Genomic DNA, 14,472 nt, shown 5'->3' with positions numbered 1-14,472 from the left:
ATTATTAAAGCTAGTGATCCTGGACTTTTTACTATCGGTGTCCACAGCGGAGAGATCAGGACACAGAGAGATCTTTCTGAATCTGACAGCATGAAACAGAACCTTATTGTCTCCGTGAAAGACAACGGACTGCCCTCTCTCTCTGCCACGTGCGCATTATATTTACTTATATCGGATAATTTGGCTGAAGTTCCAGAACTGAAAGACATGTCTCATGACGAGAGCAGCTCTAAACTTACTTTTTATTTGATCATCGCCCTGGTTTCCATTTCCACTTTCTTCTTGACATTTATCATCATCATCCTGGCCGTGAGGTTTTGTCGCAGGAGAAAGCCCAGACTTTTGTTTGATGGAGCTGTAGCCATTCCCAGCGCGTATCTCCCTCCAAATTACGCAGATGTGGAGGGTGTGGGAACTCTCCGCAGCGCTTACAATTATGACACATACTTGACCACGGGCTCGCACACGAGTGATTTCAAGTTTGTCAGATCTTATAATGAAGGCACGCTGACTGCTGACCTGACGCTGAAAAAGACTCATCTACAGTCTGCTGTAGATGATCTTGAGGGGCTTGATTCAGAGACTCTTTTCTCTGAAAATAATCAGGTACGCTTTGAATTTGGTTTTAGTTTCGTTTTTTTGTCATCCACATTAGTATGCAGTTGTTCTTCACTGCTCAGGACTAACAGGATCTTGCAGTGAACTCGCTTTCACCGAATATATAGACAGTCACTGATCATTTCTAAACCTACACATGCACCAAAATGAATACTTTCGAACAATGCATTATTTTCTCCTATGAAACATACAGTTAGTTCAGATACACCATACAGAATTCGTGACATGTTAATAATTGAATAAAATAGGAGGGATCATTAAAATTGCTCTTCTGCCAATCCACTGATCTCATATGTGCTGTGTGGCCTGTTTTTCAGTTTCATCTCAGCAAGCAGAGGAAGGGAGGGCAGGACAGGGAAGAGAGAGGGAAATTGAAATTACAATGTAAGCCGACAGGAGCAGCATGAGAGTGCACTGTTTGCTTCAGCTACTGTAGAGAAATTATATCAAGATATGAGCACAATGCACTTTGGCCTTCACTATTTTTATTCTCTAGAAATTAAATGTAGCTGTTAATATTTCAGAGTAGTTTTATTTGTCAGGGTTCATGTTTTGTATAACAGTGCAAACTGGGGCAGCGTTGCTCTGACTTTTTTGTGCTTGTCTTTTTGTAAGGTTTATTTTTGAGTTTTGAAACACATGCAGTTGTGCGTCTTCGCCAGTTATTTTTTCAGTCACATGCCAGATAAGAAAGGGAGTTCTTGGGTATTGACCTCATGATGGGTGAGGTGTGTTAGATTATGAGGATGCCGCTTCTAATGAGCTGGTTGTGCAAATCAAAGATGACAGAGGACAGTTGCCTGACTGTATAGATGTAATAGATGAGAATGATAATTCTGTGCCACAGGACGCTTCACCTGGAACCATTGTAACTTCACGTTCATGACCTTAAGGTGCAATTTACAGTAAAAATGAGATTAAAATATACTTTATTCCTTCTATAACATAACAATGACTGCTGTGGATATTTTCAATCCCCCTCCCCTTATTCAGCAGGAAAAAATTGCCCATTACAATCACAGACATTAATGGCAATGCATATGTCTGTGAATGTGGGCCCAAAGTGATAGTTGTTGATATGGACAATCTTATCAAACTGTGAAAATCATGCAGCCTGATTTGCTTTCTACAGATCGACACTGTGGGAAGTCAGTATTTTTGTAGGTCAGAGATTATACAAACCTTGCTGGTCTCTGTGACTGATGCATGCTTTCAACCACTGCAACTTTTGCCATGGAAGACAGCCTGCCTGTCATCAATGAGAACTCAGGATGAGCACAGATGAGTGACATGTGCTTAGTGATCTTACAATAATAACTTTGGCTGGTAATTCAAGCCTTTGTCGTGTGCATCATTGCAGGTTGTGTAGATATAAATATGGTTCCGCTTTACTCCCGACTTACCTGTTTTTAATTTTACCTGTGGACTTTCTGGGCTACTTTGATAGAAGTTGCTTCAATACTTTGCAGAAGCAAGATGAATTAAGCCAGCGACTCTTAAAGAGAAGACTTGAGATTTTGCTTTTGCTTTGTTGATTTTGACATATAGAATAAGAACGCAATCAGAAGGCTACAGTGTCAGAAGTAGGGATGTCAATTTATGCATTTTTCCATATTCGATGATCGTTTAAATTAATTGAATAATCGTTAACTTTAATAGTGCAGTAAACCTTTACTGCAGTGGCATATAGCCAATGACATGGAAGTGTGCGTAAAAATGCCAGCTTCCTCACGTGAATTAAAGGATTTTATTTTGTCTAAATAACTTGCTAGTGGGATTGTAAAATGAGTCAATGTAGTTGGTGTTTTGATAAAAATCATCAATTTAAACTTATCTCGTAATAAAACATAATGACTAATAGACACAGTGTATAACTCCCCCTTACATTGGCATGAAAGTCCATGCGTCCATGACATGTCAAAATAAAAGTTTCATTATCATAAGTGTTATTTTCTAGTTGTTCACCTTGCTTTCTGAGTCATTGATACACTGTTTGTTGTAATTATATCCAAGAAGCACACGAAGGGCACTTTCCATCATCACCTCAGCTTAGACCTGAGACATACCTTTAGCAAAGATGCTTATATTATGGAAATGCCAACCTCTCATTAGAAAACATGTAACAGTCATCTTGGCTAGCGTGTAGCGCCTCAGCCAGTCAATAATGATCAGTGATATATATTGCGGGCGTTCAGAGTGTAACGACAGTCAGTTACAGTTTACATTTTACAGTTTCTTGTCAGAATTTAAGATTACATTTTAATCTGTTCATTAAAAACGCTTCTGGTCTGTTTCCCTGTGTATAGCATGTTAGCAGCGTTGCTATGCTAAGCTTGGAGCCTTCACTAGAGAGGATCTTTGTTTTCAGTATTCTTTCTGTATTTGCATTTTCTGACTAATTCTAAAGGCATAAGATACCACAAAAGATTCACTTAACAAGAAAAGGTACAACATACTGATTCCCTATGCTGGCCAGGAGCTAGTAAAACGATCACTATAGTTAGGTTGTAATTGATTTGTATAATTATTTTATTAAACTATACAATAAGTTATATTCAGTGTTATCCAGATAACATATTATAATGAGATGAGTGACATGGCTATATACTTTAATACTTTGTTTCTAGTCCAATTTAAAGTTTTCAAAAGTCTCCAACCATGCCAGAAAAAGTTGTTAGATTTGTCCTGTTCGCATTTTTGAAATAAAGTCGCTAAAGGGGTCTAGAATATTGCTTAATTCAGCGACCAAAGTCACCAAGTTGGCAACACTGCTCACACACACACACATTCTGGTTTCCATGTTTTGTGGGGACATTCCATTGACGTAATGCATTTTATACCATACAAACTGTATATTCTATTCCCCTAACCTACCCCATTCCCTAACCCCAACCCTCACAGAAATCAAAATGTCCCCACAAGGGCACAAAAACACTGGTATTCCTATCTTTGTGGGGACAATTGGTCCCCACAACGTGATAATTATCAGGTACACACACACACACACACACACACACACACACATACACACAAACACACACACCACTTCCTGCCTCTGGTTGGAATGATGGAAATGAAGCCAATCATCATCAGTTATGTGGTTGTCTTTCACCTTCTCTAATACACGCACCAATCATCATCAGTTATGTGTCCCATCCCCAACAGCTAATTCTGGCGCATTTACATTTTGAGTGCAAACAAAAAATGTTGATTGATGTGCACTGTCCCTTTCAAATAAATAAAGGGGAAAAAAACACACGCACACCAGAGAAAAATTGCACGTCCTACTGTCTGGCTGTGTGAGCGTTTTTGGATGCGTGTTATTAGGGGATATCTGCATGCATTAGTAGGTGTTCTTCTCTGAACTTTTAACATATTTCTAAAGAATTCCGCATGCAGGGATTTGATTGGATGTTTGTCCCTATACGGAGTAATTGTGGACCCCAAACCTCACAACCATAAAGAGCTATGGGCATTATAACACTATCAAATATTTTACACCGAACTGTAACAAGAATGTCTGTTTGTGTAAATTTACCTTTGATGGCATAAAACACTTGTCTTGCTTATCTCTCTCTCTTTGGGTGTGCGTGCGTGTGTGTGTGTGTGTGTGTGTGTGTGCGTGCGCGCATTTGATGAGGCTGGAAAAAGAAACTGAAGTTGTTTTCACCTTAACTTTTTTTTACTTGTTTATCATTATTTCATCTGTTCATCTGTGTGCCCTATTTTTCAGTGTCTATATTATTGTTCTCTTCCTTATAAACCTTCTTTAACACTCTTCAACATACTAAGAGCTGTATGTGTAGTTTGTAATTAGTATGTTTTTATTTGGATGAATAAATATTTCTATTTTAACTAGATAATTATATATTAACTATGTTCTTTGAGAATGTGGGCCTATATAAGGACTATGAAGCTGGACACAGTCCTAATGTTTCTCAGGTAAAGACCCTTAAAGTACCCGAAAAGTACTCATTCAAGATTTACATGTATACTCATGACCATGTTAAATATCAAAGAATTTGTTCGGTTCTCTTTGCAGTCTTCATAAATGTGCTCAGTGTGCTAAATGAACTGGTTCTGTGGTATTTTTAAAGTTAGAAATAGTTAACCCAGCATATATTTTTTTTTAAAGTTTTTCCATGTGTCACACTTATCACCTTGGGTTAGTAATCCACACTATACTGTTGGTGCAAAACCTTATTTCAAGAAAAGGCTAAAATGAATGTTTTAGCCAAAATTTATTTAAATCACTAAATTCTAGATATGTCCACACTTGTGTGTCAGTTCCAGTGTTTAGCAGTTGCTTTAGAAAAGGCCTGCTTTTGCTGCACATTTTAAACATGAGATGGGATGTTTGTGTGTGTACATTGTGGTGGCCACTGGCTGGTCCTCATCAAATTTATTGTTAACAACAAACAAAATGTATGTATTGGAGAGAACTGTATTCAAAAACGTACTGCAACGTAATATAGAACAGACTCCAGAGAATTTTCAGGTTGCTCTGTAATCCGTCTGACGTGGTTTTGTAGACAGGTTAAAGTGACCTTCAGAAAAGCATTTTGAAGGTCTGTAGTGAGATATTTCTCCTCGCAGGTGCATCAGCGCTTAATCTAATGGGTGGCATAATGTCATTGTGTGTTTTGATGTCATTGTAATGTCGTCGTAATATTGGGGGTTTATTCATTGTTTGTTATTAACCTTTAAGATTCTTTTTTGTGCTGTTTAGTTATCTGTTTGATTCATTATGATGGCTTATGTGAAGTTAACTTGAGGCCATGTGCTTTGGCCTTCTTGTTGGCATTGACTCCAATGCTGGCTTGGTTGGCTGTTTGGAGCAGATCAAGCAGAACCCTGTTTGACCCATATTTCTTAAACCGTCTGAAACTGAAATTAAATTTAAAGTTACGGGACGTGTTTTCTAAATGAGACATTATTATCAAAAACTATAAGAGACACTTTGGGTGGGCTTTTTTGAATTGGGCAAATATAATGTCCTTAAGGTCCTAAAGGTAGTGAAGATTGTTAATGATTTATCTTTTTTTGTTCTTTTTCCTTTATGACCTGCCCTTTCACTTTCTGATGGACATTGTCTGATCTCCTCTAAGGTAAGAAAATTTAATTTACTCATTTTATTGATAAAACTGTATGTCAGACTACAGTGGTGGTTTTCATGTTCACTACCAGTCAAAACATTACAGATTATTGTTTATTCTTAATTTTTTATTAGTATAGTTTAGTACTATTATTACTCATTCGCATTATGATAAATTAGCCTATGCCTATATTATATTTATTTTCAAAATAAAGTATTTTATTTTTGTCTTCAGAAATAATTGTAAGCTTTTAAATCGAAATGTTTTTTTAAATAATGAGAAACACATATTCATTACTTGGCTCCAAACATTTGACTTATAATCCACATGAGAACTAAAAGCTTCATTATCTGCTCTCTCTCCTTTCTCTCTCTCTTACTTGATCATTGTTTCCTTTCTTTTACAATACCTCTTCTGTCAGAGAGATCAAATATTCTCAGAAATGGGCTCTGTTTGCTCCTGTGCAATTCAGCATGTGAATATTAGAATATGTGGATTGCTCCATCTTGTGGTGGTTCACAGGCACTGTGTCAACATTTTACTGCATCACAGTTTTAGATATGTGTGTGTGCTCGTGCAAGCGTGTGTGAGAGAGAGAAAGATTATATAGGTCTCTGTGGAGTGTGTCATTATGTTGAATGGTGGACTCTGGCCCAGTTTTTCAGCATGCAGATGCTTTAAGCTATGTGCAGCACAATTTTCACCCTCACCCCACTGTTTGACTGCAGCACATAAATGGCTCATGTTTATATCCCTACAGCAGGGCTTGAAAAAAAATATCCACAAGAGTTAAAATCACACACAAGCAATATCACACATGGTACAGTGATATTTACACACTGTCTGATTTATTCAAGCTGTTAACATTCACACTTTATATACAACAAATTAAAAAAAGATTTTGTTGGGTTCCTGTGGATTTGATCACAAACTGGATAGTTAAGTCTGTCTGTACCACACTGTATTGATTTTGTTCCTGTAGCTCTGGTGAGCGTTGCATTAGCAGTGCAAGGACATGGATTCAATCCCAGGGAACACATATACTGATTAAATGTAAATCTTAAATGTCCTCTAAGTTGTTTTGAATGAAAGCATCCACCAAATGCATATATGTAAATGTAAACAAAAATGATTTTTAACTTCTATTCGTAGTTGTAGGTCTCAGACAAGAGCATATAACATTAATTCTAATGATTGGACCTTACAGGCTCTTTTTTCTCTTAGTTTTGATTGCAGTAAGAATAGATTTGACTAAAATAATAGTTAAAACACTGAAATAATGATTCATTCAATTTACTAATTTTTTAAGGTAAGTGGTCACAATCAATTTATTTAAGCTACATTCAAACAAAAGTTTTTTTATTTCTATTTTTTAATGTAGCTTAAATAAATTGATTGCGACCACTTACCTTAAAAAATTGAGTAAATTGAATGAATATTTTTTTTCAGTGAAGGATTTGTAAATGTTGCATTGCCTCACACAAGCTGTTAAGAGAGTGATGTTTTCAATAAATGATTGTGCCCCAGACAAGCTTTAGTTAAAGCCAGGACTAGGCCTTAGTTAAATTTAAGATCTTTAAGCATCTTTTATAAACATGTTTTAGAAAAAGATGTTACTGGTGTGCATCATCAGACAAACCAGTGGCACTGGCATATTTTAAGATTTGCACTGTGCAAGTTTATTCAGTTGAGACAGCTCAAACATGTGTCTTAGCTTAGGACTAGCCTTAAAAGGGTCATAGCGTGAAAATTAGATTTTTTTCCATTTAAGTGCTATAATTGTGTCCCCATCAACCTAGAAAATGTGATAAAGATTAACCCAGTAACTTATTTTGAGTAAGCCATTTTCTGCAAGCATGTGAAAAATTAGGTCGTTCAGATTTTGCCTGTTTTGTGAGGTAGGTAGCAAAGCAAATTACAATAATACCGCCCCCTTTATCTGCACTATCCAACCACGGCACTGCAATTTAGTGCAGAGAGAAAGAGGGAGAAAAGAAGGACTTGACAGCACAATTGAGTTTTAATTGCAACAAACCACCATCATTGAGATCAGTTTTTGCAATTCATCAGCTCATTTGCATTTTAAAGGACACACCCAAAACAGCACACTTTTGCTCAGGCCTACAAATTTGCGATTTTATCATGCTATAATAAATTATATATATGGTATTTTGAGCTTAAACTTCACATAAACACTCTGGGGACACCAAAGATTTATTTTACATCTTAAAAATATCTCATAATATGACCCCTTTAAGCCTTGTCTGTGAATCCGGAGGTAAGTTTTATAATAAGGGTTGTCATTGGATTTTTTTGGTCATTTGGTTTGACTTTGATTTTGATTAGTTTTTGTATTTTAAATAAAATAGTATTTTTTTCCTTGACTGAGCTCATTCCAGTTTTAAGCGTCAGGTTACTGCTGAGTTTTATCCAGCCATATTTTCTCTTTCAGTCAGAAACAAGCAGAAACACATTCTTGTCTTTCTGCCGTGATGCACTGATGTTGTGCTTCTTAATGACTGTAAGAGGTGCTGTTGCCCAGAGAGACGATAGTGAGCAAAAGCTCTGCTAATAGTAGACACTGCGTCAGAAAAGATAGATCCTTTCTTGACGACGCACTACTGTTTGTATTTAGGAAAAGCTCTCTGAAATATTCTGAAAGATTAATACAAATAATGTGTTTGAATGCTTGACCGTTTGAGAGACTCTGTGGCTACATTTTGCTTGGAATACTATATTCGCACGATGTGGAATAACAAAGGGGTCCATTTGTGGCGGTGTGTAAAATGGCAAGTAGGATTTTCGTTTTTTCTTCTTTACCTGCTGAACACTGTGACCGGACAGATTCGTTACTCAATTCCAGAGGAGATGAGGCCGGGATTGTTCGTCGGAGATGTGGCTAAAGATCTAGGTTTGGAAGTGAAAAGGTTGGTGTCTGGTCGGGCGCGCCTCGTCATTGATGATAGCAAACAATATGTCGAACTGAATCGTAACAAAGGACACTTGGTGGTAAAAGACCGAATAGACAGAGAGCAGCTCTGTGGGCATAAATCCCCTTGTAGTTTCGGGCTTGAGATTTTGCTTGAAAACCCTCTTGAATTTTTCTCTATAACAATCGAGATTCAAGACATTAATGATCATGCGCCTGTTTTTTCTAAAAAAGAAATCATTCTTGAGATTGGCGAGTCCACACCTATTGGGACTGTTTTCCTGTTAGATACAGCGTCTGATCCTGATGCTGGTTTAAATTCTCTTCAGAGCTACAGTCTGAAACCTACTGATTATTTTGTTTTGAAGCAGCATAGCCCCTCTGACGGCAGCAAGTATGCAGAGATGGTATTACAATCCGCGCTGGACCGAGAGAAACAGAGCGAACATACACTTGTATTAACGGCGGTTGATGGCGGAGATCCGCCACGGTCAGGAAACCTTAAAGTACACATTACTGTTCTCGATGCCAACGATAATGCGCCGATTTTTACAGATTCAATGTATAAATCAAGTGTAGCTGAAAATGCTTCAAAAGGGACGTTGATAGCTACAGTAAGTGCGTCGGATGCAGATCAAGGTTACAATGGCAATGTGACGTATTCATTTACTCATATCGGAGAGACAGCAGCGGAGCTCTTTCAAATTAATGCGCATACAGGTGAAATTAACCTTATAGGAAACTTAGATTATGAATCATTACAGCATTACGAAATTAACCTTCAAGCCAAAGACCCAGGTGGACTCACAGGAGCCAGTAAGCTGTTTATAGATGTTTTAGACGCAAATGACAACAGTCCAGTTATAACTATGACGTCGTTTGCTGGTAAAATCCAAGAAGATTCTTCTCCCGGCACAGTCGTGGCTTTGATAAGCGTTCAAGATTTGGACTCTGGAAAAAACGGACAGGTCCGCTTGAGTTTAGAACAAAACTCTCCATTTGCAATTAAACCATCATCGCGTAAGTATTACACTTTGGTAACCGACGGGCCACTAGACCGAGAAAAAGTTTCCAGTTTTAACCTAACGTTGGTTGCATCAGACGAAGGCACCCCTTCGTTGTTTAGTAAAAAAACTATTTCTCTAGAAATTACTGATATCAATGATAACGCACCAGTCTTTACTCAACGTGAATATAAAACACATATATTGGAGAACAACTCTCCAGGTGTTACCTTGCTGACTCTTCAAGCAACTGATCCTGACGCAGGACAAAACGCGCGCATCGCATATTATCTTATAGAGTCCAATGTAAATGGTTCTCCTGCCTCGACGTATTTCTCTGTTAATGCGGATAATGGAATTATCCACGCCGTACGATCGTTTGATTATGAACAAATGAAAGAGTTTAAAATTCAGGTGAGGGCACAGGACGGAGGGTCTCCACCTCTAGGTTCCAACGCTACAGTTTTTATATCCGTACAAGACCAGAATGACAACGCGCCTCAGGTTCTGTATCCGGTCCAGTCTGGTAGTTCTGTGGTTGCTGAAATAGTGCCTCGTTCGGCCGATGTGGGTTATTTAGTAAGTAAAGTGGTCGCTGTTGATGTGGACTCTGGACAGAATGCATGGCTCTCATATAAACTGCAGAAAACCACAGACAGAGCGCTGTTCGAAGTGGGCTTACAGAATGGAGAAATAAGAACTGTACGTCAAGTGACAGATAAAGATGCTGTGAAACAAAGACTCACTGTTGTAGTAGAGGACAACGGGCAGCCTTCTCGTTCGGCTACAGTCAATGTTAACGTGGCGGTGGCCGACAGCTTCCCTGAGGTGCTCTCAGAATTCACCGACTTTGCGCACGAAAAAGAATACAACGACAACCTGACTTTTTATTTAGTGTTGGCCTTGGCTGCAGTTTCATTTCTTTTTATAACATGTTTAGTCGTCATATTATCTATTAAAATCTACAGATGGAGGCAATCTCGCTATTATCAGTCTAATCTCCCGGTTATTCCATATTATCCGCCTCGTTACGCAGACTCTGTAGGCACAGGAACTCTGCAGCACGTGCATAATTACGAAGTCTACAGAACCACAGACTCTGGGAAAAGTGATATTAAGTATTTCGGACCCATCAGTCAAAGTCTGATAAGTGTTGAAGCAAGTGGAACCGAAAGTCTTCCAAAGGAGGCGCGAACATCGTATTTCAATGAACCAACAAGCACACTGGTGAGTCTGAACTAATATATATTACATAGTTGCACACAACATTTAAATATGTTTAAAATAAATAAATAATTTTTTTTGTGAAACCAAGGCATTTGAACGGGTAATGCTAAAGTGCTGTCCATGGTTCTGAAGACGCTGTTTTATGCTTCCTAAAGCATCATGTATTGTTGCTTATTTGCTCTTAAATCACTGGATTCAGTCTTATCGAAATTTTTTCTAAGTGCATGTGTTCCTAATATTTTTTCTGAACTCCTTTCTGGCATTTTATGCAAGATGTATTATCTTAATGATCACAATAGCAAAAAGCAAGGACATTATGAAAAGTGTATTCTTAATAATATTATAATATTCAGACTATTTGTTTTTGTAATGGTCCCATGGTTAATGTTAATGTTTCGATTGCTAGTCATTTTTGTTCTGTGAGAGTCGTTGTCGGACAATGAATCAGGAAAGAAGTGACTGAATGTCTTCTACGAGATGCTACTTTGTAGAAATTGTCATGAGAATCGTGTTGTTGTTTCGAGAAGGGAACGGAAATAAATACTTCAGAAATATTTTTTTTAAAAGGCCTTTATTTATTTTTAGCTTATTTATATTATTTTTATTTGTTTGGTTTTTATCTTGCTCGATGAAATCTTGAATGAACAGCGATATAATTTTGTTAAATTTGTTAAATTTTAATTGTATTCATCAACTATATTTTATTCTGTTGTATTATTGGTCTGTTCTGGTGGGCACTAATCAACACCCGCATGCCTTATATGAAATTTGAAATATTAGATTAGAGCTGACATTTTTGTAGCTTTTTAAGGAATTACACTGATCTTCTCTGACGAGTTGAAGTTTCTGAACAGCAAGGGCCGCTGTTGATCAATGAAAGTGTTATATTCTGTTTTGTCGTTCGCAAGCCTTTATCCCTTCTCATTCTGATGTGATTTAACGGGTGGGAGAGAAGCTGGCTCGTCGTTTTTATTAAGGGCGTTTAAATCGAAATACCACGATTATTTTTATAAATATTATTTTTCCACACAAAATTTTTGAAAAAAAAAAGACAGAGACCAAAAATAATTTGTTATACCGTTTGTTATTCTTATGATTATGGTGCAACTGGCCTTTTGGATGAAAGAACCGCAACGTTCATTGAGATGGAAAATGCTGTGGCAGTTATTCTTTTTCGTTTCTTGTTATTGTTACGCGGCAAACGGACAAATACGATATTCTATTCCTGAGGAGATGAAGAAAGGCTCACTTATCGGTAACGTTGCACAGGATCTGGGGATCGATTTAAAAAGGCTTCGTTTGGGTCGAGCGCGTATCGTGACCGGAGACAGCACTCAGTACGCAGATCTTAAAACAGACAAAGGGATTCTAGTTGTGAGTGAGAGAATAGACCGAGAGCAGCTTTGCGGCGACACCACACCATGCAGCTTCAGCTTCGAGATCATTCTAGAAAATCCAATGGAGCTACACCCGGTTACTATTGAAATTTTGGATGAAAATGATCACGCGCCGTCGTTTCTAAACAAAGAGTTAAAATTCGAAATTAGTGAATCCGCAACTCTGGGCTCGCGCTTTCTGCTTGAGAGCGCAGATGATCATGATGTAGGGGTAAACTCCCTGCAGAATTACATTTTGTCCCCAAATAACCATTTTGTTTTAAAACAACACTCAAATCCAGATGGGAGTAAATACGCAGAAATGGTTTTACAGAAAACGTTAGACAGGGAAATGCATCCTCATCTGTCTCTGAAGCTGATGGCTGTAGATGGCGGAAACCCGCAGAGGTCTGGCTCTGTTAATATAGATGTTACTGTGTTAGATGTGAATGACAACGCACCGCAGTTTAACCAGACGATGTATAGAGCATCCGTGATGGAAAATGCACCGAGGGGCACATACATTACTACTGTTAATGCTACCGATGCCGACGCTGGTTCAAACGGACAGGTAACCTACAATTTCTATAAACAAAAAGGAACCGCTGCACAATTATTTGATATTGACGGCGACACTGGCATAGTTTCTGTTGTAGGAGAAATTGATCATGAAAAAGATACTAAATTTGAGCTTACAGTCGAGGCGCGGGATCAGGGTGGACTGACCGATTCGAGTAAAATCGTATTAGAGGTCATTGATATAAACGACAATGCACCTCTCATTAATATAATGTCTTTTTCAAACACAGTGTCAGAAGATGCTCCACCCGACACCACTATTGCAATAATTAATGTTAAGGACTCAGACGCTGATGATAATGGCAAAGTCAGTTGTTTTATCGAAGGGTCTGAAGCTTTTACTATAAAATCAACTTTAAGGAATTATTACTCTTTAGTCACAAATGTTGTTTTAGATCGTGAAATGGTGTCAGAGTACAACATCACAGTCACCGCCTCTGATTCCGGAAGGCCTCCTCTAATAAGCAGGAAAGTGTTAAATGTGAAGGTAACCGATGTTAATGATAATTCTCCAATTTTCCAGAACAGTGTTTATAATTCATTTTTGTTAGAGAATAATTCACCCGGCGTTTCTATTATTAAAATCAGAGCTCACGACCCGGACGAAAATCAGAATGCGCGGATTTCTTACATTCTAGAAGAAAGTGATCTCATCGGGTCTCCTGTAGGAACTTACGTTTCAGTTAACACTGAAAGTGGGGTTGTACACGCAGTCCGCTCTTTTGATTATGAACAAATAAAAAACTTTAAAATAACTATCAAAGCGCAGGACGGCGGCTCTCCTCCACTTTGTAGTAACGTAACCGTGAACATTTTCATCCAAGATCAGAATGACAACGCGCCTCAAGTTCTGTATCCAGTTCAGTCTGGTGGTTCCGTGGTGGCTGAAATAGTGCCTCGTTCTGCAGATGTTGGTTATCTGGTCACTAAAGTGGTCGCTGTTGATGTGGACTCTGGACAGAATGCATGGCTCTCATATAAACTGCAGAAAGCCACAGACAGGGCGCTGTTTGAAGTGGGCTTACAGAATGGAGAAATAAGAACTTTACGCCAAGTGACAGATAAAGATGCCGTGAAACAAAGACTTACTGTTGTAGTGGAGGACAACGGACAGCCCTCTCGTTCAGCTACAGTTAATGTTAACGTGGCGGTAGCAGACAGCTTCCCTGAAGTGCTCTCAGAATTCACCGACTTTACGCACGACAAGGAATACAACGACAACATGACTTTTTATCTAGTCTTGGCTTTGGCTGCAGTTTCATTTCTTTTTATAACATGTTTAGTCGTCATATTATCTATTAAAATCTACAGATGGAGGCAATCTCGCTTGTATTACAAGTCCAATCTCCCAGTTATTCCTTACTATCCACCGCGTTACGCGGACACGTTAGGCACAGGAACACTTCAACACGCATACAATTATGAGGTTTACAGAACGACAGATTCAAGAAGGAGTGACTGTAAGTTTGTCAGACCCGCAAGTCAGGGCGTGCTGATAGTGGACCCCAGTTCTACAGGAACGATGCAGTGCGCGCCAAGCAATAAAGACATACCGGAAGATCAGGACTCTCCAATAGAGGTGAGTTTCTCGTTAAAAAAATTCCTTCCTAGCGTTAAAAATTACCTTACTCATCTTAAATAAT

The 14,472-nt window shown here is 38.3% G+C and overlaps 1 protein-coding gene across 12 annotated transcripts in view; it reads left to right on the top strand.

Annotated features, from left to right (window-relative positions):
* LOC129421800 (protocadherin gamma-A4) overlaps nucleotides 1–14,472 on the top strand; it is a 138,338-nt gene that overhangs the window by 49,232 nt on the left and 74,634 nt on the right. Inside the window, exon 1 of one of the 12 annotated variants that reach the window (XM_055177369.2) lies at nucleotides 11,926–14,408. The exons of the other annotated variants lie outside the window; for them this stretch is intronic. Within the exon in view, the coding sequence (XP_055033344.2) occupies nucleotides 11,967–14,408 (2,442 nt within the window). The 5' untranslated portion in view covers nucleotides 11,926–11,966. Of the gene's footprint in view, nucleotides 1–11,925; nucleotides 14,409–14,472 lie in introns of those variants that run through there. 12 annotated transcript variants of the gene reach the window in all.

This window comes from Misgurnus anguillicaudatus, chromosome 16 (assembly GCF_027580225.2).
Source record: "Misgurnus anguillicaudatus chromosome 16, ASM2758022v2, whole genome shotgun sequence".
Taxonomy (NCBI): domain Eukaryota; kingdom Metazoa; phylum Chordata; class Actinopteri; order Cypriniformes; family Cobitidae; genus Misgurnus; species Misgurnus anguillicaudatus.
Note: the sequence above shows the minus strand (reverse complement) of the source record. Positions and strands in the feature narration are given on the sequence as shown.